Source organism: Engystomops pustulosus, chromosome 8 (genome assembly GCF_040894005.1).
Source record: "Engystomops pustulosus chromosome 8, aEngPut4.maternal, whole genome shotgun sequence".
Taxonomy (NCBI): domain Eukaryota; kingdom Metazoa; phylum Chordata; class Amphibia; order Anura; family Leptodactylidae; genus Engystomops; species Engystomops pustulosus.
The window spans coordinates 93,393,227-93,419,777 of record NC_092418.1 but is presented as its reverse complement, the minus strand read 5'-3'; the positions used below and the strand labels follow the sequence as shown (position 1 = coordinate 93,419,777).

The following is a 26,551-nucleotide window of genomic DNA, read 5'->3' as shown; positions in this document are numbered from 1 at the left end:
TTCCACAAGTCATATAATTTTTTTTTTCTGTTCATATATTTTTATTTATCCATCAGGGATATTTGAGGGCTTGTTATCTGCGCTACAAATTAATCTTTGTAGTCGGTTCATTTTAATTCTTGTTCGGAATACAGGGAAGCTGGAAAAAAATTCCAAATGCAGTAGAATTGCCCCCCCCCCCAAAAGTTGCACCATTTTGTTTTTACAACAATTCTTGCGTGTTACAAAAGATACCACCCATTTGTTTTTTGGGTCTATTTGATCATGGAGATAGCAAATGTGTATAGGTCTATAATGTTGAAAAAAAAAAACTATTAAAACCTTTAAAAAATTAATTTTCAGTTTTACCATATTCTGACAACTTTTTCATACTTTGGTGTATGGAGCTGTGTAAAAAGTAATTTTTTGCAGGACAAGCTGACATTTTTAATTATATAATTTTAGGGACTGTATGACCTTGTTATCACTTTTTTTTTATTTTTATGTTTTGCGAAATGACAGAAAAGTGGTGATTCAGACGACTGACCACTGGTTTCCATTAGGGGATTCATTGGCGGTAATAACTGTTTCAATATGTTGATAGATCAGACATTTTGGGACATGGGGATACCTAATGTGCCTATGATTTTACTTGTTTATTTTTATAGGTGTATAGTAAAGGGGGTTTAGTTGAATTTTTATATTTTTTTAAAATTCTATTTAAACTTAAAAAAGGTTTTTTTTATATATTATTTCAGTCACTCTTACAATATACTGCGATACAACTGTACATTTCATTATTTGGCTTATGTATTACAGTCTGTCCCTGGCAGACTGTAATACAGAATGTCTAATGACAGCTATGGTTGATTGTAGCTGTCATGGCAACTGATCGGTGCACTCTGATGATGTCACGGGGGTGAAGGGGGTTTGGGAGGGGTCAATCGGCTCATAGTTATAGCAATGTTATAAAAAAAAACACAATCTGCAATCGGTTATTCATGTCTTTTTAATACAGACAGAAAAAAAATGTCTGTACTCTTTATATAATATTGTTGTCTAGTGGATTATTGATGCTTTTTGCTAGTCTTAGTCAACCTGAGGGAAGGCAGTAGATTTCCCATTCTCTTCCAATGACCTAGATCCTGACCATTACCTTTCATTAATGTTTTATTGTCAGGTCTGCCCGCTCGTCTAGACTACTGCGTTCATTTTGGGACAATCACAACACAATACTGAAAAAAAAAACCTAAAGGAGAACTTCTGACTGTAAGATGTCATCTGGAAATGATGTTTCATGTGACATAAATAAAAGCCAAAATAGAGGAGTTTAACACTTTTCTATCGTACTGTACAATGTTTACAGTACATCAAAATCCATCATGATAAACCAGGGACACTTACTCATAGCTCCAGGCACCGTGACTGTGGTAATCATCTTATATTTGTTATCCATGGCCTCCTTACTACTAATATCAACTTTAATAATTATGCTAATGAGACTGGAGGGCTTTGGTAGGTGTTACCCAGATTGTGTTTTTTTTATTACATTACTATAACTCAATATATAACTTACAGTTGTAGATCAGATTTTATCTAGTAAAGGCAATTTAATGGGAAGTTTTACCTGAAGTTTCCCAGGGACATAACCAGTCTTCTCAACTGGCCTTTTTTGGTATTACAGTTTAGCCTAATTTAAAGGAAATCTACCATCAAAATCCATCATGATAAACCAGGGACACTTATTCATAGATCCAGGCACTGTGACTGTGGTAATCTTCTTATATTTGTTATCCGTGGCCTCATTCCTTCTAAAATCAACTTTTAAACTATGCCAATGAGCTTGAAGAGATCCTGGGGGTGGTACCAGCTTCCTGTAGCTTCAAAGGCTGTTACACGGTGCAGAAGCATGTTCCCCCCTTCCACTGTGATCACAGAAGGCCAAGTAAAGGTGGAAGTACCGAGGGATTAGGCGGGTAAGATGTGCTCCTGCATAGTGTATCTTCCTGTGTATCTACAGCACAGAAGGGCTCTGGTAACACCCTTCCCCCCCAGTACAGTAATATAGGGAGTGGTAGTAATTATACTGTTGCAGCTCCTCATATCAAAATATGCCAGAAATTGGCTAACAGTAACAAACTAGTGTCTTTGGCAGCATTGTGAGCGCTAATGACAGCTTGATGCCTAACTAGTCAGATTTGCCCCCAGTCACAAAGCTTTTAGCTTCTAATAAGCAATGTACAGAGAGAGAGAGAGAGAAAGAGATGAAATAGAGTTTTGCTAATGACCGGTCGCCTGTGGCTATTGTCAGGTCTTACATCGGGTTTGGCCGTTGATTAATATGCATTTACAGAGACTGGCTGGCGTAGGTTGTACACAAATTTAATGAGTTTTATTAATATTCATAAGGGGCTGCAGAAGAGGTGCTATTATTCTGACTGGGTCAGACTCATACACGAGTGCCGATGACTGGATTATAAAACGTGTGTATACAGCTGAGACATTGTATTCTGCAATACTAAATCAGGTCTATGACACATATATGACACATGTGAATAATCAGCCTCGGCAGCCTCTGGTAACTTATAATTGCATTTTGATACAATTCTATAGAAGTGTGAAGGACAGGCAAGCTACAATGTTATACGTATGGGTGGGAGTTGGATGATCCGTACATTTTGCAATGGGACCTAATTACGTCAAGATAAAGTGTTCTTCCTATCTCATAACCTAAGACTCTAGGACTCTCACCAAACCTGATAATCAAGATGATGCAGCTCTCGTGGCCACTTGACAGTGCAGGGAATACCAGCCCCTTGTCCAAGTTCTGAAATACACTCCGCTGCTGAGATATTGTATTGTCAGACGTGCTCCGGTTGCAATCCACAGGGAAAATTAAAGGAAATCTACCATTTGTTTGTATGCATTGTGAACCAAATATACCTTGAGAATGCTGTAGCTACACTGATGCAGAAACATATCTTGTTTAATCCCTGATCCGAGTAGTTTTGCACAAAAAACAATTCTAAAATTCAGAACCTTAGGAAAGCTGGGTTGCGTTCTGGCTGACGTTCATAAACACATGGGTGCCAGAGGTGGCACTCAAAGCCCTCTCTTTGGGGACCCGAGCAGTCGACCTAGCACCAAGTAGGACATTGTAGAAGAGTGGGGAGATGGTCATCTTCTTTGAGCCAGGGATTCTAGCCACTTGGAGGGCACAATAGGAAGCTCTGGATTTCCCCTCCTTTTATGAAGGGAGCAGTACGTTACCAATAACTAGCTGCTTAAATTGCCCTATTGGCACTTTGCGATAAATAAATAGGTTCTTTTGGGTTGCAGTTAGGGCTCTGCATTTCTAAAAGGTTCTCCATCCCTGAACTATGAAAATCTAAATTTCCACCTTCTTCAATGCTATTTGTGTCCATAGGATGATTCTAGTGAGAGCTCTAATAGAGCAAGGCACAGTAAGCAGGGAATAAGTGAATGGTGAATTGGCCCGGTTGGCACTTTGCAACAGATAAGTGGGTTTTGGGTCACAGTTGGAGCACTAGGTTTCTAAGAGGTTCACCGTCACCGGTCTGTAGTCCAACCCATAATATCAGCGTGTACATGCTCTGATGACTTGAGGTGTCTCTGTCCACTGTGGAGTCCTGATGCACAGACCCAAGTCACTAGAATAGAGAAGAGGAAATCTTATTGCAAAGCAGAACATACAGACGGATTCATCAGAGTTTGGAAGTGGCGTAACTTGAAGCTGATGGGCCCCAGTGCAAAGTCTGTGCCATGCCCCCGACTATAATGTATTGTTTATAGTACTAATCTTCTCATATTGGAAAGTGACACTTTATGGGTTCCCTTAGCCTCTTGGGCCCTCTTGCGACCGCACTCTCTCCATCCCCAAAAGTTATGCCCCTGGAGTTTGGGTCTTCTATGCTTTTCGCAGAATGCACACTCTTACAAATGGCAGCTTATATTCTGCTTACAGTCACATATGGCAGATATAGTAACCCAGTTGCTTCTCTGCATTCATTCCAGATAATTTTATCAATATATATATATATATATCTCACAAAACACAAACACAAAATTTTACCGAATGTGCGCTGTTAGGCACCATGACCGTGATAGAGTGGGATCCCCTAAATATGTAGGACATGGTTCTACTTTGGTCCCATTGATTTTATACAGATGAGACGTCATCTGCATATGTTGGGGTGAGTCTTTGTAGGGTAAATGACATCATGGAGATTACTGGGGACAAATTCTGATGAATCTATCTCTACACTTTGTATCAGAATGTTCGCACAATATAAATGGCTGGCTATAAATTAATAATGTATATCTAGATGAAGGATGACGGTTTTGTAGCGAGTAAACTGGATTAAATGTTGTGTGTTTTATGTCCCACCGTAGACATTCATTTCCAGCTCCATGAAATTCCTATTATAAATGACTGAGGCTAAACCGTTATTCCTAACATTTGTTTGCGCTTTTAAAATACATAAAATTAAAAAGAAACCAGAAGTTATTTTATATCCATAATTTATGGCTCATTACATTGGAATTTATTATAACAGACCTTGTGCTTCAGATTAGGAAAAAGTCTATGAAGAATCGCTGATATGTGGATTAAATGTACAGGTGTATGGTTTTTTCTATGGTTGAGACCAGTGTCTGTCTTTCTACTGTCTATCCATCTATCCATCTATCCATCTATCCATCCATCTATCCATCTATCTACAATCCAGAGAAGTAAGCAGCACTCCGAGACAGCAATGGTCAGGTGATGAAAAAAAGTGTTCCTTTTATTCCATGCTTAAAAAGTACATTGAGGTACAGCAACGTTTCGGCTCCAGGGAGCCTTTTTCAAGACTGTACTTTTTAAGCATGGAATAAAAGGAACACTTTTTTTCATCACCTGACCATTGCTGTCTCGGAGTGCTGCTTACTTCTCTGGATTGTATTGTTGGAGGGCCTGGGGCCCGGTCCCTGTGAGCGTGCACCCACCGCCATACCTGGATTTTTTAAAAGTGTCTTGCTTTTGCATTTCCTTGAGTATCTATCTATCTATCTATCTATCTATCTATCTATCTATCTATCTATCTATCTATGTATCTATCTATCTATGTATCTATCCATCTATCTAATTGATCTATCTTATCTAATCTATTTATCGATCATCTATCCATCTATCTATCTATCTATCTATCTATCTATCTATCTATCTATCTATCTATCTATCTATGTATCTATCTATCTATGTATCTATCTATCTATGTATCTATCTATCTATGTATCTATCTATGTATCTATCTATGTATCTATCTATGTATCTATCTATGTATCTATCTATCTATCTATCTATCTATCTATCTATCTACCAATTATCTACCTATCTAATATCAATTCAATTCAAAGAAGCTTTATTTATAAAATATGGGTTTGTGGGGAATAAGGTGGGGTACAGGATCATGGGGAACAGGGTGAAGGGGGACATGGGGTATTATAAGATAATATATCTTATAACTATCTATCTTTCCTGATCAAATGTACATGTTCAAGAAAGCCCTTGCCCACTGTTTTGGTTCCTCACATTGAGCCTTTCTCAGTCCTCCCTTCATTGCATTCTCTCTTCTTTTCCAGTCTCAGAAGCCATCAGTTAGGGTCAGTAAGTGGTAATGGAGCAGGTATAAGCACCTCCAGGGTCAACTTACAATATCTTGCCAAGCTAAAAAAGATACAACATGTTGAAGTCCAAGAGTCCATTTGTTCTGTTATCTGACATCTACCATAGAGTAAAGGTCATAGTGCCCATGTTAGATGGTTGGTCGATCCTGCACTCATCAGCAGGACTAATATTCCTCTAGTACATAAAGCAACAATTTCTATCCTCTCTGACTGTTTCAAGAGTATGCCGCATAAGTTTAAATTTTTTTTAAGTTTTACTTAGCTAAACTTAAGGAGAGTATATTTGTGAGTCCACCAGGTGGTGCTGCTGCGCCGAAGTCCGCCGAGGTGCCCCGGAGTTCATCGTCTTCATCGTGGTGCATTTGAGTATGGCCCGTGCGACCAATTTTTTTTTTTAAATGCGGCGTTTTTTCCGAATCCGTCGGGTTACCGTTCGGCCACGCCCCCTGATTCCCGTTGCATGCATGCCAGCGCCGATGCGCCACAAACAGATCGCGTGCGCCAAAATCCCGGGGCAATTCAGGGAAAATCGGCGCAAATTGGAAATATTCAGGTAACACGTTGGGAAAACGCGAATCGGGCCCTTAGTAAATGACCCCCACTATGTCAGATAAGGCGCAAGGACTCAAAACCACTAAGTGCCGAACTAAAAAACGCTCAAAACAGTCTAACAGACTATGATTAATGTCCCCCCATATGTTCCCCTGGAACTAGCTAATTGGTATTGGTTCCAAGAATCAGATATCTCCTATATTAGGGATAACTGCCTTTATTTCACAACTTTTAATAAATGTAGCTCAATAAATTCTGTGTGACCCAATTTGTACCATAAAAAATTCTATTCTAAATGCAAAAAACAAGCCCTCATATGACTATACTGATGGAAAATTTAAGAAAACAATGGGGGAGGCCTAGCACCAAATTGTCTGGTTTCTTGTACTGCTGTTTGAGACTTTTTGGTCTCACCTAAAAAGTCTCAACTAAGACCAAAAAGTACCAAACAAGACTAAAAAGTCTCATAAAGCCGTCCAAAAAATCCAGACAAGGTGGTGATAGATCTTCCCCATTGACTAAAAGTGCTTAAAGGGGTTTTCCCATGTGGACTATTTTAAACATATATCCTGTGGAAATGTAATAAATGCATGAACGGAGGAGGTCCTATCTCTAGGACCCCCACCTATCTCAGGTTATTTTCATTGCTGCTATAGCGAAAAACAGAGAATGGGCGTGCATGCTTAGCAGACTTTCAATTCACCCCGGCTGCGGGAAGGGGGTTACTGGACCCTCATTCCGGAGACACTTGTAGGTCCCAGAGATAGGACCTGCATCCATCATCTATTTTTGACATATTCTGTAATTCTTACTTAAACATATTAGAGGACATTTATTTTAGTTGGATCTATGTTTTTGGTTGTATTTTAGTGACTTTTTAGGCACTGGAGTATTTGCGCAAATTTTTTGTGACTTTTTCAAGTAGTGCTCATGTAGTGTACTTCACCTACCTCCAAATATTGCTGCATCATTTACTTTTGTTTTGTGCCTAAAAAGATGCAAATAATTGTGCAAAAACACTCCAGTCCGCACCATGCATAGGAAAGTGGGGTATGAGTTACGCAAAAATTTGTGCCCCTTATAAAATTTGAGCCTAAATAGTTTTTTAAATCTGCATTTAACAAAGAGCTGAAAAAAAAACAAGAACTAAAAAGTGCAAAAAAGGAAAAGGGAACAAAAAAAAAAGATAAATGACCCCCATTATTTTTTTACATGCACATCTTACGCTGTTATTATTTCTCTCGTCACCATAAAAGAAGCAAAAGCCAAACCAACATAGCCCACCATTATTTCCAGCATTGTGTTCCTTAAAATTTGCCAGGTAGCAGGTGGCATCCTGTTAATAACTTTGGCGATTGCCCCTCTGCCACACCGTGACGGCGCAAAACTGAAATTTGTGAAAGTGTGACAGTAATGTAAAACATGCTGATGGCACTTATTTTTTAATTTTATGGTTCTGATTTTTCGGACTCCTAGGAGCTGAGCTGCACATGGATGATTTGGCTTTTTCATGCTCATCTGGGCTCATTGGTGCCAGAAACTCAATCAATTATTCTGAAATGTTGCCAAGAGCAAGGAAATGTGTTGGGTTTAATCAAATCCAACTTCATAGTATAAATCTTAATATCAGGGTGTGTAACGTTTTAATGGCTGATATATATATATGTATAGAGAGAGACCTAATTAGATGAGAGGGCACAGAGAACCAAATTGAAGAACATGGGGTCAATTGATGAAGAAAACCCACAATCTTGTGTGTGAAATCAGGGCATCTAATAATACACACTGATATATGTAGGACTGTCACTAAAGGGAACCTGTCAACAGGAACCTTATTTTCACTTAAGACCGGTTGGAGAAGCCAATTACACTTGTATTGCAAATAAGTCTTTCTGCTTTCTCTAAGCATTTGCATTACAATATAATTGTGTGTTATAACTTACCTTGTACCCTGACAGAATCCTCTGTTAAGTCCCAGGGGTTGGGCTTTGTTTCGGATGCATTTCAAAAAACAACACATGACTTGTCTGTGCTGCAAACTTCTCATCTCTCAGCCCCTACTTTTGTGCTCCTTCGCAGGAGTGAGGAGTGAGCAGCGCAGACAAATCACAAGTTGTTCTTTGAAATGCATCCAAACCAAAGCCCAACCCCTGGGACTGCACAGCCATCTTTGTATGTTAACCTTTTATGACCCCATAGAAAATTTTTTAATTTATAAATAGATTTTCAGGTAGAATAACAGAAGAAAAGTACAGATTTAGGATTATTTCATAGGAAATGCCAGTATTTAAAGGGATTCTCCAGTTATAGCAAGTTAGGCCCTATCCACAGGGCCTAATATGTTGATCGGTGGGGGTCACAGTGATGGGACCCCCATGGATCTTGAAAATGGGGGTCAGTTGTACCCCCATCGTAGCTCAAAATGAATAGAGCAGTCCATTATGCATGTTCTATTCATGTCTAAGGCTCTGACAAGATTGTCAGGTACAGCGCTCGGCTATCTCTGTCAGTGCCGTAGAGACGAACACAGCAGCTGGCGCATGCGCGACTGGCTACTCTGGTCATTCCGCTGCAGCAGGGAAAGAGTTAATAGTTTCCCTTTTCAGCCTCGGGGATATGAAATAAGGAAAGTGCTAATGAGAACAATACTTAGATGATCAAATAAATTAGCTACAGAAACCTCAAACCTCGCTATTAATTCTGCCGCAGAAAGCGAGGACGCCAATGTGACATGGTGCTTTCTCGGTCTATAATTGTCACTTGCACCGTCTTTAACCTAATACAATAGAACAATTGCAAGTGTCAATTCCTACTAATCTTGTAAATCCAAAGGCGTCTCAAGTCGCAGCTCTAGGAACACGAAATAAACATTCTGACTTCCTAACACAATGGTGATGGGGAATGAGGGGGGTGTAAGCCCAACCATTACACTGTGACTGCTACTATCTATGGCAGCCACCACACACAGCCAGACAGATAACCGCATAGAAGTGGATAGGGACGAAGAGGATTTTATCAGCAAGAAGGTTCTGGTGCTAGATGAAATGAATATAATCAATCTTCTGCTGCCTCCACTATGGAGCAGTCTTACTGAAGAGCTATGAGGAGCGATAAGGGGAGATACGAAATTAGAGGAGCAGGGTTAGATGACAGCGATCTAGGATCTTATCTTAGATTTGCTTCCAAGTGTGACTTGTATATATAGCATATTAAAACAAGCTGTTCTATCAGGGGTATAACTACACTGGTAGCAGCCATAGCAGCTGCTATGAGGACCATAGTGTTAGGGGGCCCCAGAATCCGACCTGACACACTAAAGAATGGAGGATGTGCAGCTATATATACATATTATGCTGCACATTTTACAGTATTATATATATATATATATATATATATATATATATATATACATATAACAGGTCGCCTGGTCCACAGGACGCAGCATAAATCGGCAGCTCAGATAAAAAATGTCGGGTGGGAGGGGAGGGGGCAATGTGGACATATGAGGGCTTATGTTTTGCCACAAGAGATGCACTTTGCAGTTACCATATTTTGGGGAGTCTATAGATTATTGATGAGATTTTATTAACTCTTTCCTGGTGGAGAAGAAAAAAATTATCAACTCTTGTTTTAGATTTTCAGGGGGCTGCAGGGTTCGGATTAATAAGAAACATGAAGTACAAACCATGCTCGGATGCTCATGGTCAGACTTTGTGGGGTCAAGGTTCAGTCTGGGTATCCTGGCCGGTTATGTAGCTTATACTCAACACCAGGTCACTAATTCCTGGGCCCCTCCTGTATACAGTGTACACAGCTAATTCCATTCACTTCATCTGTCTGTGTATGATCGGCATATGTTCCAATAGAGCCAGGTGCTAGATGACGGTATCAGACTTATGGATATGTGTTACAGCTAATGTCGTAAGTAGCCGACCTGAATGTGTCAATGTAACCCAGCTATTGTCATACCATAGCGTCGTCTGTAGCTTTATATAAGACTTTAGGTAAAGTTGTCAAGTTAACTTAAAGGAGTACGGAATTACAATGAAATATATATATATATATATATATATATATATATATATATTTATATATTATGTGTCACACCCAAACCCTGAAATATCATCCTATATCAGGGCCATTACTGTAATGCCTATAAACTATATTGGAGGGAGCCATGGGTTGGTCTAAGCCTTCCCTATTTCATCTAGTTCAGTGCTGGCTGAACCATCAAAGTCCACCATGATAAACCAGGGACACTTACTCATAGATCCAGGCAACGTGACTGCTGTAATCTTCTTATATTTGTTACCCATAACCTCGTTCCTTCTAAAATCAACTTTGAACTAATGCTAATGAACCTGAAAGGCTCCTGTGGGTGTTACCAGAGCTCCTCCATGCTGTAGCTTCACAGGTTGTTACAATATCTCCCCCTTTGCTCTGCTGCTGCTTGGCACTTCCCCCTCCCACTGCTTCTGTAATGTTAATGAAGCAGCGGAAAGTTTCAGCACACAGTGGGAGGGGGAAGTGCTCCTTGCACAGTGTAACGGCCTGTGAATCTGTAGAACTCCCCTAAGAGCAACTCAAAACCCTCATGTGCTTAAATATGAGGTTTCAATATTTGGGTGCAATTTTAATGTTAATGTTTTAATGTTGTCATACTGTATAATGGGATTGTGCCATTCCTAGGTGTATGATAAGGTCCCATCCCTTATCTCTGAGTAACAGGCTTCTGGTTAATGCAAAAGGGGAGGGACTGGGTAAATGCAGAGAACAGCAATGTGAGGAGATTCACCTAGTGCTTAAAGTCCTGCTACAATCCTAGAATAGGAACGCTTTTTTCACAGTCCTGCTGCTAATGACAAGACACACAAAGGTTACGATTACACAGATCTCCAGGGACAATACCTGACACTGTCTTTTTTAGTGGAAGTCTCCTTTAATCATTTTTATTACACATTTTCAGATATAGATGCAGCCGTCCTAAACTCACAACTTATTTTTTCTTAACAGAAGTTGTGAGATGGTCCAGATGGCTCATTATATAGTACATTTTATAGAACTTGTGACATTAGAGCGGAGCTCTGAGTCTTCCTGCACAATGAACTTTTTTTTTTCTCTGGTTTTTGGTGATCTTCCAGATCAAAATGTATTTAAGTCTTTTAAAGGTCAGTCTTAATACTGTCTAGATGTGTCCAATCTGCATTGCAGCACTCGCACATTACCAGGTCAATTCACCCAGTATTCTGCATTCAAATGTGCTAGGACTTTATTTTATGCTTCGGGTCAAATTCAAAATTGATTTTTTAAACTTTTTAATTTATCAATTTAGGTTTCTTTTGGTAATACAGACGGTCCCCTGCTTAAGAACACCTGACTTACAGACGATCCCTAGTTACAAACAGACCTCTGGATTTTGGTAATTTCCTGTACTTTAGCCTTCGGCTACAATAAACAGCTATAACAGATATCACAGGTGTCTGTAATGAAGCTTTATTGTTAATCCTGGTTCTTATGACAATCCAACATTTTTAAAATCCAATTGTCACAGAGACCAAAAAAATTTGGCTGGAGCTACAATTATAAAGTATACAGTTCCGACTTACATACTAATTCAACTTAAGAACAAATCTACACAACCTATCTTGTACGTAACCTGCTTGTATAGAGATCCAAATTCCTTGCTAATTATATAATAAAAGCTTAAAATGCAGATACTTGAAGTCACCACTTAATGAAAACACACCACATTATGGTTTAACCATAATTTACACAAAGATGGTGGTTCCGTTGTTCTAGAGGGTAGGACATACATTCCTCTGTTCCTTTAATACAGTCTAGTCCAACAGTGATTATACTAAATTTAATTAGTATCTCCCCTTCCTTCTCCTCACAATTCTTTTGACTGCAGCAGGAGTCTCCCCTCCCCTAAAGCAAATCTACTCTAAAAATCAGGTATGATAAACCATGGACACTTATTCATAAATCCATATCGTGACTGTGGTAATATTCTCATAATTGTTATCCATGGCCTCCTTCCCTCTAAAATCAACTTTTAAAATTATGCTAATGAACCTGAAGAGCTACACTAGCCCCTTCGAGATATGGCTTTACAGGCTGATATACTGTTTCACACTTCCCCCGGCTCCCACAGAACTTGTGAAGTGAGCAGGAAGTGCTGTTCTGGGCCCAGAGAATGGACCTAGAAGACAACCCCATTCTCTGTTTAGGAGCATGGAGAATGCATTTGGACTTCTGGCTTTGTTTTCAATGGGACACATTTAATTACCCGGTCCATTTGCGAATGTTGCCGGGATTCACTAAGGTCCGTGCGCCCGATATCCACTTGGTGTCGCTGCTGCGCCGAGGTCTGCCGGAGTTCACCTTCTTCGTCCCAGTGTATATATTCCGCGATTTTTCCGAATCCATCAGGTTTTCCCCCGATTTCTGTCTCGTGAAAGCCGACTCCAATGCGCCACAATCCGCTCACTTGCGCCAAAATCCCAGGGCAATTCAGCGCAAATCGGAAATATTCTGGAGACCCGATGAAAATACGCGATTCGGGCCCTTAGTAAATGAGCCCCAGTGTGTCAGGAGGAGTGTAGCATCCTCACATCATATGTTGAATGGGTTATTGATAACCCCTTTAAGTGGATCCCAAAAATCTGATTTCGTTGTTTTAGTTGATTTGCACAATACTGGGTTTATGTCAGTGTCAGGGACTAGGCCAGTGATGGCAAACCTTTTAGAGACCGAGTGCCCAATCAACAACCAAAATCCACTGATTTACCGTGAAGTGCCAACATGGCATTTTAAGCAGTAACTTATTGCTACCTGTTCTTCCGCCTCTTTCAATATACACAAAAAGAAGAAAGGCCAGTTGTGGGGAACACGTACCACTGGCACACCATATAACACCAAATGCTTGAACAAAATAACCAAATAAACAAAAATTTATATGACAAAGTCAAACTTTTATTAATCACAATAAAAATTAATACAAATAGAGACAGTGATGAGTAGACCAGAGGAACAAAATGAAAGTGACTGTACACAAGTGGTGATAGCCAAGAAAGGACTTAGGGGTAGCTTATACAATCCATGATAGGAGAAAATATGGCACAGAGGGGAGATAAGGGTAAGGAGACCTAACTCACACAGCCAAGTCAAGAGCCTTGTCAAGTCGGATTGTTAGTATACCATACCACGGAATGGGTGCACATGCCACAGACCCCGACACGTGTTTCGCCACTAGGCTTTATCAAGGGGATACTTTCAATAGTATCGGCCACCTGAGGCCACCAATACAGTTGAAAGAAGGAGGACAAATTCAACCTATTTTGTAGCTTCTCTCCAGGGCCTCTCTGTACAGGAAGAATGATGGGTCCAGCAGGATGACCTTTAAAGTTCTTCTGTCAAAGCCTTCTCTTTTTTCCAGCAGTTCCAAAAAGCCAATGAAGTGTCACTTTAAAATAACGCTAAGAGCGGCATATCTTAAGTTGCCTGGGACTGCAGGAAGATTCAGTGTTTGGTGAACTCTGTCCTGGGACAATGGCCTGAGTGCCCACAGAAATGGCTTTGAGTACCACTAGCTAGGCTGTATTCCAGTATGTGCTTGGTACTACAGAGCATGGAGCTGAGTCCTAGTAGTGATCAAGAATGATCAAGGTGGCTCAGAGGTTAGCACTACAGCATTGCAGTGCTGGGGTCCTAGTTTCAAGTCCCATCCAGGTCAACATCTGCAAAGTTTGGATGCTCCCTCCGTGTTTGCGTGGGGTTCCTCCGGTTTCCTCCCACACTCCAAAACATACTGATAGGTTGAGTAGATTGTGAGCTCCATGGGGACAGGGACTGTTTGGCAAGACTGTCTGTGTAGCACTGCCTATATAAATAAAGAAATTATTAAGATCAAGGTCAAGCTATAGGTTCTTGAAAAGAAGAAAGAATAATCCAGCGTGCTGCATCCAGGTGGTGAAAAATCTTGATTGCTTTATTATGGACTCGTAGTCCGGATAAAATCTGAATTATAAAATTATGACTACCGCCGTAGTCACAGCACAGCAAAACCGCAGATGGTGTAAGTTAGCCTACTCCGGCCAACGCGTTTCCAGCGTCATCCGACACTCTTAGTCATGGCTATAGGTTCACCAGACTGTATTGAGCTATCCTTTGATTAGAATAGTTCATACTTCCACTTATCGTCTTAAGATCATCTTCACAAGTCACAAACAACAAGTAGCCGTGTCATGAATCAATATTATAGAAAACTTTGTTTTTATTTGTATTTCCATGTACTTTTAATTAATTTATGTTTTTTCATTATTTCTCTCTCATGTCATGGAGTACAGACAATGTTACAACTGAGGCTCAGTTTAATCAACCAAATCTGTCAAAGACATTTCTATATTTCTCTCTGGTGTCACTGGAACCATTTCATGGCTTCTTGAATCATCAGGCGTAATGAGTCATTTGTCATTTTCTTGATGAAGGACATTGTGAAACACGCTGAGACTTATACTTGAACTTTTGACAACTTTGAGGTCAGAAAAACAGATTTTTGTCTTATATGTAAGTTTTAAAATATTGATTGAATGTAAATTTCTGGTCTACGTCTGTTACATCCCAATTTGTCCCCATACTAATCTTATAATATTTGTGGGTCACATGGCTATCCAAGGATTCGAGGCTGGGAACAGACAGTGATTGGCTGATCGTTGTGATTATCCATTTCCTGCTTTGTTGTGATTGGAGCAGGAGATGATTCTACCAGTGTTAGAACATCAGCTACAGGAGATTAGGAGATGTGGATAAGACCTTTTAATTTTTGTGGCCCACGTGCAGATATCAGTCCTCAAATTTTCTAAGGTTACCGCCCCTTTAATTGGGTGTTTTCTTTTAATTTGGCAGCTCAACACTGTCAGTCTGTGTTAGTCTTCTTCCATTCATCTGTATTCGGCACAGGTATCAGTTTTTATAGTGATCCCAGTGCAGCAGAAGAAATAAAATGGCCATCATCTGACATCTGCTTAGTCCTCTATGATCAGACAAAGTCACTCACTTTGCATGAGTTCAACCATAACTTTAATGTTTCTTTTATAGGAACCGAAGTTTTAGGGTCCTTTACAACAAATATGATCATTTAGGATTTTTTTTTGCACAGTTTCAAAGTGCTTTTTCCACTTTTGGTCTCGTAGGAAAGTATTAAAGGAGTGATAGTTATGGCATGCCTGATGTTAGATCCTTTCCAGTGTAGTGGGGAATTGTGCTATAAGTGGTATACAAAAAGTTCTTACATAGAAATGCAGTATTTGGGTCTGATACCAGTTTTCTTTAGTTGACAGAATATTAAACAGTGCTGCTTCCAGAAATCCTTAAAGGGGTTGTACACTTTAGGAACATTCCAGCAAATAATTTATATTGCTTGTGTAATGAAAAGTTATACATTTTTCCAATAGACTTTCTGTATCAATTCCTCATGGTTTCCAAGATCTCTGCTTATTGCCTTTATTGCTTTTATGCAACAGGAAGCTTCATTGTTAACTTCCTGTAGATAAAAACTGGTCCAAGGTCATGTGATGTCACACAGGTGCACAGCTCGTTATATCAGAGATAGCAATCAGAGCTCAGTGATATAATGGACCACACAACACATGACCATGGACTACATGGAAGATATTGACAGGAAGTAAACATAGAAGCTTCCTATAGAATGACAGCAAGCAGAGATCTAGATAACAGTGAGGAAAATGATACAGAAAGTATATTGGAAAATGGACAATATCAATTATCCAATGTAATGTGCTTAGGGTGGACAACCCCTTTAAGTGTTTAAGTAGCAGTAACACATCGTGGGGGTCATTTATCTCTTTTTGTTTTGGCTAGTTTTTGTCTTTTATCCCTTCTGCTTGTTTGGTAATATGTCAATCTGACTTTTTCCTTGTGTTTAATTTTTTTTTTTTGTTTTTTCAGATCTCTTTTGTTACAAATTTCTCAAAAATGTATCACAGGTGTCACTACTTTCCATTTTCTAAGTTTTCCTTAAGTATGGAGTTTTTTGTTCCAAAAAAAGTTGCAAATTTTGACATTTGGAAGAGATACATTTCATTTGCGGCATTTAAAACATGTGGAATAGAAGATAAATGTGTCTTACTGACAATAAAGAAATGTCTGCCAGGCTTTAGAGCACATTTCAAAAAGTCCACAAAAAGTAAAATAAGGCAGCACTGGGTTACATACAACATAAAGGTTCTGTAGGTTTGTTCTAAAGTTAAATTTGTATGTGAGTCAGAACTGTACATTTTATAGTTGTAAACCAAGCTTAATTTTTTTGGGGGGTCTCTGTGACAACTGTATTTTAAAAATGTTGGATTGTCGTAAGAACCAGGATTAACAATAAATATTCATTACTGTGATAACTGTTATAGCTGTTTATTGTAGCCTAAGGCTAAAGAACAGTAAATTACCAATTACCAGAGGTCCTTATGTAACTAGGGATCGTCTGTAAGTCGGGTTTTTCTTGCTTTTAGACATCTACATGATAAGTACAGGCAGTCCCCGGGTTACATTCAAGATAGGGTCTTTAGGTTTGTTCTTAAGTTGAATTTGTATGTATATTTTATCATTGTAACCCCAGCCAGAACGTTTTTGGTCTCTGTGACAATTGGATTTTAAAAATGTTGGATTCTCATAAGAATCAGGATTAACACTAAAGTTTCATTACAGACACCTGTGATAACTGTTACAGCTGATTATTGTAGCCTAGGACCAAAGTACAATTAATTACCAATATCCAGTGGTCCGTTTGTAACTAGGGGTCGTATGTAAGTCGAGTGTTCTTAAGTAGGGAACCGCCTGTAAAGTAAATATAATATCTGGTCTTTCACTTTTCAACTGTTTCCCAAAATTTGAGACCTCCACTGAAATGTCAGTTTTTTTTCCCCAGGTTCCATCCTATACGATACCATATAGAAAGAAAATTTAGGTTATCCTGTCTGTTTTTAGACTATATCTCCCCTATGAATATAAAGCTGAGGGGGGTTGGGGAGTGATATAAGACAAGGGCGAGAACGGAACTGAAATATGCGACACTAGCCTTGGAGGTTACTCTTCACGTATTGTCATGATATTTATAGCCCTGGGTCATCGGTATAAAAATCCGCACTGTTCCACATGCTCATAGAAATTGGAAGAGGGCCTCATGAGAGCCATAAACCATTAGGTTCTCTATTACTATAACAGAGGAGGTTTTAGTATAAATGTCACTGAATTCCCATCTGTATTGTTCCACAGACACAGACTTTGGATAAAGGAAGGAAAAAAAAATTCTATAGAATTGTTGAACAAAGATATAATACTGTATCCATAGATTTCTGTGAGGCCTTAAATGCTTCTCCATATGCCTCTCATTCCATAGCAACCAGTGGCACCCATAGAAACCAATGGCAGTTGAGCTTTTATTTTACCACAGCAGCTCTCAAAATCAAAGCTGTGTACTGATTGGTTACTGAGGGTGACAAGGCCTTTGATTATGTTTCAATAAATGAGGCCTTTCGATCCTTACACTGTTAGCTATAGAATTGAAAATATGAGGCTTCTTTTAACAGTTTTCAAATATTTTTCCTGATATTTAAAAGAATAGAAAAATGTTACTGTGCTGCACAAATTTTAAGTATAAAAAAGGAAAACAGAAAAGACAAAAAAAAACCCCCTTAAACTCCATTGCATGTCCAATTACATATCATTAAGATGGGTCTGTCTTTACAGTCACTATGATTTTGACCTCCCCCATACGTGTATGGGGGTGGGCCGGCTGCCATTACTAATATGCCAGCACTGATTTAGAATAACAATATGGGCAGAGCAGCAGGTAGCGGAGATTTTTCTGCCGCGCGTTGCCAGGTGCTCTTCAGAGGTGTTCTCCTGTGCCAGATTTTAGAATGGACCTCCTGACTTTGCTATTTTTGGAAACATCCTGCTGATTTTTTTTACTGTTGCTGATGTACAGTAGTCACTGATAGTTAAACCAACATATTTCCGGATTTACTCATTCTAGATAATATTTAGGTCAGGAAGTCTAACTTAATTACAGGCAGTCCCGGGTTACATACAAGATAGGTTCCATAGGTTTGTTCTTAAGTTGAATGTGTATGTAAGTCGAAACTGTATATTTTATAATTGTAGATCCAGACAAAAAAAAAAAATTCCCCAGTGACAATTGGAGTTTCAAATTTTTTTTTCTGTAATTGGACCGAGGATTATCAATAAAGCTTCATTACAGACACTTTACAGCTGATCATTGCAGTCTGGGACTATAGTAAAGCATTCTGAGAGCTTCACTGGAGGGTGTCCTTAAGTAGGGGACCGCCTGTATAAGATTACTATATAGTTATTCACTTTACTCATACTGCTTACTGGTTGACTTACTCTGTTTAATTACTTTTTAAAAAAAACTTTTTTGTAGTTTTGTACAAAAAAAAGCTAATTGTGTGAACGCTGACAAAATATTGAAATAAATACAAAATGATATACATATTAAAAGTGAGCTGTTCAGGATCAAAACTTTTTTTTACTACTGGCTTCATGTGAAAGAAAAAAGCAACAAAATACTTAACCCTGTTCTGATCTCTGGTCCATCTTTCATCACCGGGATTGGTATACAGAGACATTTTGATGACATTTGATTTACAGCCCAGGCGGCCTACATAGGACATAGGTGAAAGGAGGAGTGAGATGGTATTCATTTTAAGAATTACTATAAAAAAAACATAAATGACAATGGACAACCCCTTTAAGCTCAGTTCCTTTGTCAAGAAGAGCACACAAAGGGGCACATTTAATAAAAACAGTGTAAAATGATTTCCTGTGTAGAATTCTGGAGCATGTTCTTCCTGATTGTGGCACTCTCTGCACTGCCCCAACAGAGTGCACCAACTTTTTTTGGTGCACCTTTAACATGGTGCGTGTGACACATTTCTGTCGGACTTTGCATGATAAATTTGGCTCACGGTCCAACTGAGCACCAGAATGTGCCTTTCAGTGCAGAAATTTGTGTCTCATGAAGAATAGTGCAGCCATGACACAAAACAGGTGCGTGCGGCACAAATGTGGCACAGACACTTTTTATACACATATACAGGTGGTCTCCTACTTAAAGAGACCCGACTTGCAAACGACTCCTAGTTAAAGACGGACCTCTCTGCCCCCTGTGACCTCTGGTGAAGCTCTCTGGATGTTACTATAGTCCCAGGTTGCAATGATCAGCTGTAAGATGTCTGTAATGAAGTTTTATTGATAATCCTTGGTCCAATTACAGCAAATAATTTGAAGCTCCAATTGTCACAGGGGCAAAGAAAAATTTTTCGACTTACATACAAATTCAATATGGACCCCTGAGGAAGTCGCATCTAGCGACGAAACGCGTGGGGATTCTCTTACCCACATCACCCTCAGTGCACGCTCCACTTGGGATCTATTACATGGATGGGTAACCATACTTTGATAACCTTTATCTACTTTAGAGCGTGCCTCCTTTTGCTCCTGTCACATCACATGCATTTTTGTTCAAGGGAATTGCTACTGATTTACAGCTTTGAACCATTGTGCCATAATAGCTCCCTACTACATATACATATTTTTTTGTTTCAGGGCAAAACTAGACATTTCACCTTTGTCTCTTTTGGGTCATGTGTTATGTATAGACCTATTGTGGTCATATACATGGGTCAGATTGTATGTACGTTTGTACTTTTTAGGTGTTTTTAAGACTTATGTATGTCTTGTAGAGTTTATAGCTATCATTGAATAAAGATTTGTATATATTTTTGGCCTATACACACTCCGCTTGGTCTCTTTTTGGTGGAACAATACAAATTCAACTTAAGAACAAACCTATGGAACCTATCTTGTACGTAACCCGGGGACTGCCTGTACAAGCAGTTTTCACATAAAAGAACGTGCAAAGTCCGACACAAAACTGGCTCAAGAGTAAATGTGCCCTAAAGTGTCTAAGCACACAATAAAGATGGAGCAAATATATGCTATTTTTTTGCATCAATTTAAAGAGGTTATTTCAGTTTTAAAAATGTGATCACCCTTCCATAGTACTAAGTTGCAATACCAACCACAACCGCTGTGCACTGTGAGCAGGGTAGAGGTCATGTGCTCATCTGAGATGTGTGGTCTCTTTTGGGAGTTCAAACTATCTCTTTAAACTGGAAGATCTCCCCATCTCTTTTCCAGGTCAGAGATGTTTATATCTAATCTGATAGATTTCCCTACGCAAGAAAATAAATCTCTGGCAAAAAGTGTAAGAAGAAGAGCTACAGAAGAGAAACTATTAGGGAAACTAAGTTGAGCCCATAAAACATGCAATGCAATATTAATCATAAAATGACATAACGTACAAGTATTATTCTGTAGACTCCTTAGCTCCCTCTAGTGTTGGGGGCAGACAGACAGCTTATAAACATTTGAATTAGTTTTCTGGACATAGATATTCTATAATCTATATTTTATTTCCAGAAACCCCCTATAACTTTTTAAGTAGGAGTTGGAGCTTGGCACTGGGAATGGAGTGGTAACAAATAAACGGTGTGTTAGAAGCGAATTTACCATCATCTGAATTGATCAGGCAGAAGGAACCACATTGCCTGTTGCTCTATAAATACAACGGATTCCTGAATGTGTTATAGTTTATTGGCTTTGAATAAAAGGATAATTGTCTTCCTGAGCAATACATCCCGAGCACGTTCTGGTAAGATCCCTACTGCGAGAAGACAAATGTTAGAGACAGATCAATTCCACATACGGCTGTAAACTGCACAAGTTATTCTTAAGTTTTCCTGAAGATAGCTATAAATATATACAGATGAAACTGCGTGTTCTGCACACAGGAGGAAATGTTCAGATATTTCTGCTTGTATTATCTGGATGATAGGTTTGGTCATGGTTTGTGATCTCTCAATCTAAAATCTAAATTGCCTGCTATAAAAGTCTAATAAATTCTAATAAATTCATACATAGAGAGGAACCTCTCCGAAAGCTCAACTTTGAGAGAGCTCCATTCCCTTATACCATTATTTTGTAAGAGTGTCACACCCATAAAAATATGTTTCAATAAAGTTTTTGATGTTGTTCACAATTAGCATTTCACTGTGTATTAAAGTATGAGATAAGATTCTCCAAATGCATTCAAGTCACCATAATAAAAATTTCCTGAAGTCCCCTTTAGGCTAACATAAGGCCAGATAGCATTGGGACTCCATCCACTTAAGAGTCCTCCACAACCCATGTCTTTTGCCTGATACTTGGCAGTATATGGGGATTTTGCACACCATCTATTACAATGTGCAAATCGCATATTGTAATAGATAGCCTAAAACATGATAGCTTCGGATCTTTGTGTGATCTGGGGCTGTCATGGCAACAGATTGCTGCTCCCCAATGACGTCACGGGAGCGCCGATCTGATCCAAGATGCGCTGCCGGCCAATCAAAGGGTTAACACACACGATCGGTGCAAGCACCGATCACGGGTGTTAGCAACGGGCGTTTTCTTTATTGAGAAGCAAGCACCCGATGAGTATGAAGAGGGCTCAGCCCATGAGCCCTCCTCATACTCCCCCATGTGCAATAAAACGCAGAGGTACGTCTTATTGCGCTATGGGGTTAAGGGGGCCCCTGCTGCCATCTCATTAAGGGGGCCTCTGCTGACATCTCATTAAGGGGGTCTATGCTGTGAGCATATCATTAAGGGGGTCTCTGCTGACCTCTCATTAAGGGGGTCTCTGCTGCCATCTCATTAAGGGGGTCTCTGCTGACATCTCATTAAGGGGGTCTCTGCTTACATCTCATTAATGGGGTCTATGCTGTGAGCATATCATTAAGGGGGTCTCTGCTGACCTCTCATTAAGGGGGTCTCTGCTGACATCTCATTAAGGGGGCCTCTGCTGACATCTCATTAAGGGGGTCTCTGCTTACATCTCATTAAGGGGACTGCTGTGAGCATTTCTTTAACAATAGCTGCTAGAATAAGGGAGGTTGCTGCACACATATAAGCTTTATAAGGAGTCTGGTTCTATGAGTATAATTCTGTGTCGCATATATGTATATTCCCAAGTGTAATGTGCGGGACAGGGTTGGCAGTGAGAGTTTAGATATATGGGAGCCCCGATCCAAAGTCCGCACCAGGGCCCAGTAGAGTCTTATTATGCCACTGCTGACAGCCCTAACAGAGAAAGACATTTACAGCAGGTGTCTGTGTATTTTTTTTGCATCGAGCTTAAGGACCTTTATGGATCTGTTCACAGTTGTTGATTCCCAGCATGGACCTTCATATACATGTTGCCAAAAACAGAAAAAAAATTACACGAAAGAAACCCATATATTGTGATATGACTGCACATCATGACACAATGTCACATTAGACTATGTAAACTATGCTGCCCTGACTTCCTCAGTTCTACTCTGCCTGTATAATGGAACATTGTCTGACACGAGTAGAATTGTTCATCTTCCTTGCCAAATGCTGCAGATTTTCTGGAACGCCGATCTTGCAAATGACAAAATTGTATTTCCAATCCTTAATGTATGTATAAATTTTTGTCAAAAAGCTACAGCCCTTTTCCTCTGCAGCTGCTCAACTTTACATCCCAACCTTTAATTAAGTCAGATTAGAGCAGCAGTCTGTTCTAGAGTCTCGCTTTTGGTTTTCTCCTGAGAAACAAACCAGTGGGAGTAATTCTCAGTTCTTGTGCTATCAATGTTTTATTCTGTACAATCACAGTCGCAGGCGATAGTTTGCTTCCACTATTTGTTGTACATCCGGGATGAGTGAAGGATAAGCCTTGCTCTTCTAATAATCTGTGTATTCTGTGCCGATAATATGAAGGGTTTTTGGGAGTTTCTTTACTACTTATGAACTGTCGATAGAAAACATATGGCACATGGTGGTGTCAGTGCTCCGATACACTATAATTAGAGCTCTCCTTCACTTCTATGAGAGCCACCTCTGCTGTGTGGTCAGACATCTAATACCCTACAGGTGGAGACCATTACACGACCAATACACTTTGGAGCTGTTGGATTTAGAGTGGGATAACATTGCACCTGATGCGTTCCACTCCCATCAAGGGTGTCAGATTTTCCATTCTTATGGATAAAATATGATTGACTTATCCTATGAATAGGTCATTAGTAGTTATGAGCCAGGACCAAACCGAAACCCCCTGGTGTCAGCATCGGGTGTTAACCATTGAAATGTGGCTGGCAAAGTCAGAATTAACTGCTGGCATGTTTCCCCTTATCCAAACTTCTAAAGAACTTTGCGGTTCCGGTCTGCTCAACACTAGTCATTAGTAGTAAAGAAGCCCTTAAAAACCTTACTTGCCAACAAGACAAGACAGCTCTCCCCTCTCCCCCTGACAAAACTGTGCCAGAATCTGGAGCTCAGCCACACTGTTTTTGGGGATATTTACCTCTCTCACCAAGGTTCTTCTCCCATGATTGCTTATTTTGGGTGTACGGCCAGGTTGAGGAAGAGTTGTGGTCTTCCCAAACTTCTACCATTTAAGGATTATGAAGGCCACTGTGCTCTTAGGAACCTTGAGTGCTGCAGAAATTCTTTTGTAACCTTGGCCAGATCTGTGCCTTGCCATAATTCTGTCTTGGGCAGTTCCTTAGACCTCATGATTCTCATGTGCTCTAACATGCAATGTGATCTTTGAGGTCTTATATAGAGAGGTGTGTGCCTTTCCTAATCAAGTCCAATCAGTTTAATTAAACACAGCTGGACGCCCATGAAGTAGCCACATCTCAAGGAGAAAGCAAGTGAGTTAAATATGAATGTCACATCAAAGGGTCTGAATACTTCTGACCATATGATATTTTAGTTTTTCTTGTTTAATGAATTAGCAAAAACTACATTTTCGTTTTTTTTTCAGAAAAGGTGGGGTGCAGAGTGTACATTAATGAGCAAAAAAAAAAAGTACTTTTTTGACTGCAATTAACTAGTGAAACCATCATAATACCTATAGAAGTGTTATGAACCAAGACATATTGTAGGGACTTCAAATGCTGCCCCCGAAAAAGTCTGCACATAACAACAAGCCAGGAAAACCCAAAACGATCACGCTTGCACTTCATACACTGTGATATACCTTACTACAATATACCATAGAGAAGCAAAGAAAAGCAAAGTAACAATTCTGTTTAGCCATAAATCTTATAAATAATTTACAATAACATGAGAAATAGTGAATTGCACAAAATATTTTGATTTTCTATAGTGAATCTATTGTTGTTCAGCCTCCTCACATGAACAATAGCATGTATTATAAAAGAAGCTGTGTCTATTGTAGTTTATGCAGTTTTATGGCAGTGACTAAATCTAAAGTACTGTTTGTACTTATGTTGTATTCGGGTGCTGGGTTTGAAACGTTTTTTGTTCTTATCCTAGGTTTATAGCAAAACCGTGTGCTTTGGCCCTCAAAATCCAAGCCAGTGGACCACAGAAAGCCCAACACAATGCCATCCTGGAGAAGGTGTTTACTGCTATCACTAAGGTAAAAAACTTTAGGAAAATGTTCCAGTTTTCTGCATTGTCCACACATAATACAGTCATAATGTAATAATGTGAGGACCTCGCCTTTCAGCAAACTTGAGTAGTTCATCATGTGTACATGAGTAATGTCTGGGCATTAACTGGATTGTCCAGAGGTTGAAAAACATGGCTTCTTTCAAAATCCATGATCATTTGGAGGACTGTTTTTTCAATGAAAGCAGCCATTTATTTATTTCAATATAACATTAATCCCGCTGACATCCGCCTCACACGTAGTCCCATAAAAGTTAATAGAGCACAGAACCAAAGACTTCAAGGGGGAGAATTAGCATGACTTGTACATCAGTTTTTTTTGTCATACAAGCCCTGAAATGATCACAATTACTTGCAAACAGACAGTAATTGCGATTATTGGTTCTGCAGCACCAACCTCAGTATGATGTGGGGTGACATCAGGGGCTACAAAGCAGGATCTGTCACTTAAAAATATGGGCGCTTGTATACCGGTAATAACCACGCCGCTGCATTTTCGCAGCGGCATACATCAAGAGGCTTCAAATATGAAAAGTCGCTGGCAGCAGCAAGTGCGCAGGTGTGGGGACAGTGACGCCCCACGCTGGCCCACTCCCGGGCTGGCCCCCCTAGGCCCCTTCATGCCCCACTGGCGTGTAGGTGGCGGAGAGGGCAAAATAATTGCAAGTGCTATGAATAAGCTAGCATTTGCGATTATTTCAGGGCCTCTACGCCACTGGCATGGCGCAGAGACCTAATAAATATGTCTCTAATACATCTGATGTCAGCATGGGTGTGGGACACTGCAAGGAGAACCCATTTACTAAAAACTCACCTGATATATTACTACTAGATGGGTAGACGTGGGCATAATGATCTAGCTCTCCTCAGGCAGCAGAGAGTTTAGGTTTACCCTTGGGGATTATGAAGCGCTGCAAAAATCAGTCCCTGTCCCCAATGGGGCTCACAATCTGATCAACTTACCAGTATGTTTTGGAGTGTGGGAGGGAAGCAGAGGACCCGGAGGAAACCCACACAAACATGGAGAGAACATACAAACTCTTTGCAGATGTTGACCCTGGGAATTGATCTCAGGTCCCCAGCACTGCAATGCTGTAATGCTAGCCACTGAGCCGCCGTGGCACCATGATAAATTCCCCACCAGATTGGTCCCCGAAACATGGAAGTCCAGATGGTATGGAGCTGGTCATGGGAACTTGAGGTTCCTCTGTTCAGCAGATTGCTCAATCATATATATATAATTGCTGTTAAAGATACAACATGTCATATTGTCTTCCATTATACATGGTCTTCCATTATACCAGTTTTCCTTCCTGTGAGCTCAATTGAAATAATTCACCTTTTGGTAGGGGTCCTACTAATGGGACTCCAACGGATCTTTGTAGGTGGCTGCTCCATTCACTCTCTATGGGACTGGTGTCTATGGGACTTCTCCTGAAGTTAAAAACTTAAATTTAACAGAATTCCCCCCAAAAACCTATACTTTCCTAAGGACAGACACTTGCCTTACCACACTGTAATGTAATTTCATTTCTGTCATCAAACAAAATTATACTGAGCTGGAAGACTGAAACACAAAGGAACAAAATTACAATACACTTCATTTAACAATGTGAATACTTAGTGCTAAATCTCTCCACAAGTGTTCTCAAAATTCAATTAGTTAGACAATAAAAGGTGTTAAATGGCTTTCAAGCCAACATTAAACTCTAACTTGTCAGAGCAACTAACCTTTAAAAAT

At 39.7% G+C, this 26,551-nt stretch overlaps 1 protein-coding gene across 2 annotated transcripts in view; it reads left to right on the top strand.

Moving 5' to 3' along the window:
• The window catches only part of CERS6 (ceramide synthase 6), a 162,951-nt gene that overhangs the window by 9,014 nt on the left and 127,386 nt on the right, over positions 1-26,551 (top strand). For both annotated transcript variants that reach the window (XM_072121814.1, XM_072121813.1), the window contains exon 2: positions 24,673-24,778. In XM_072121814.1, coding sequence (XP_071977915.1) covers positions 24,673-24,778 — 106 coding nt within the window. The remainder of the gene's footprint in view (positions 1-24,672; positions 24,779-26,551) is intronic.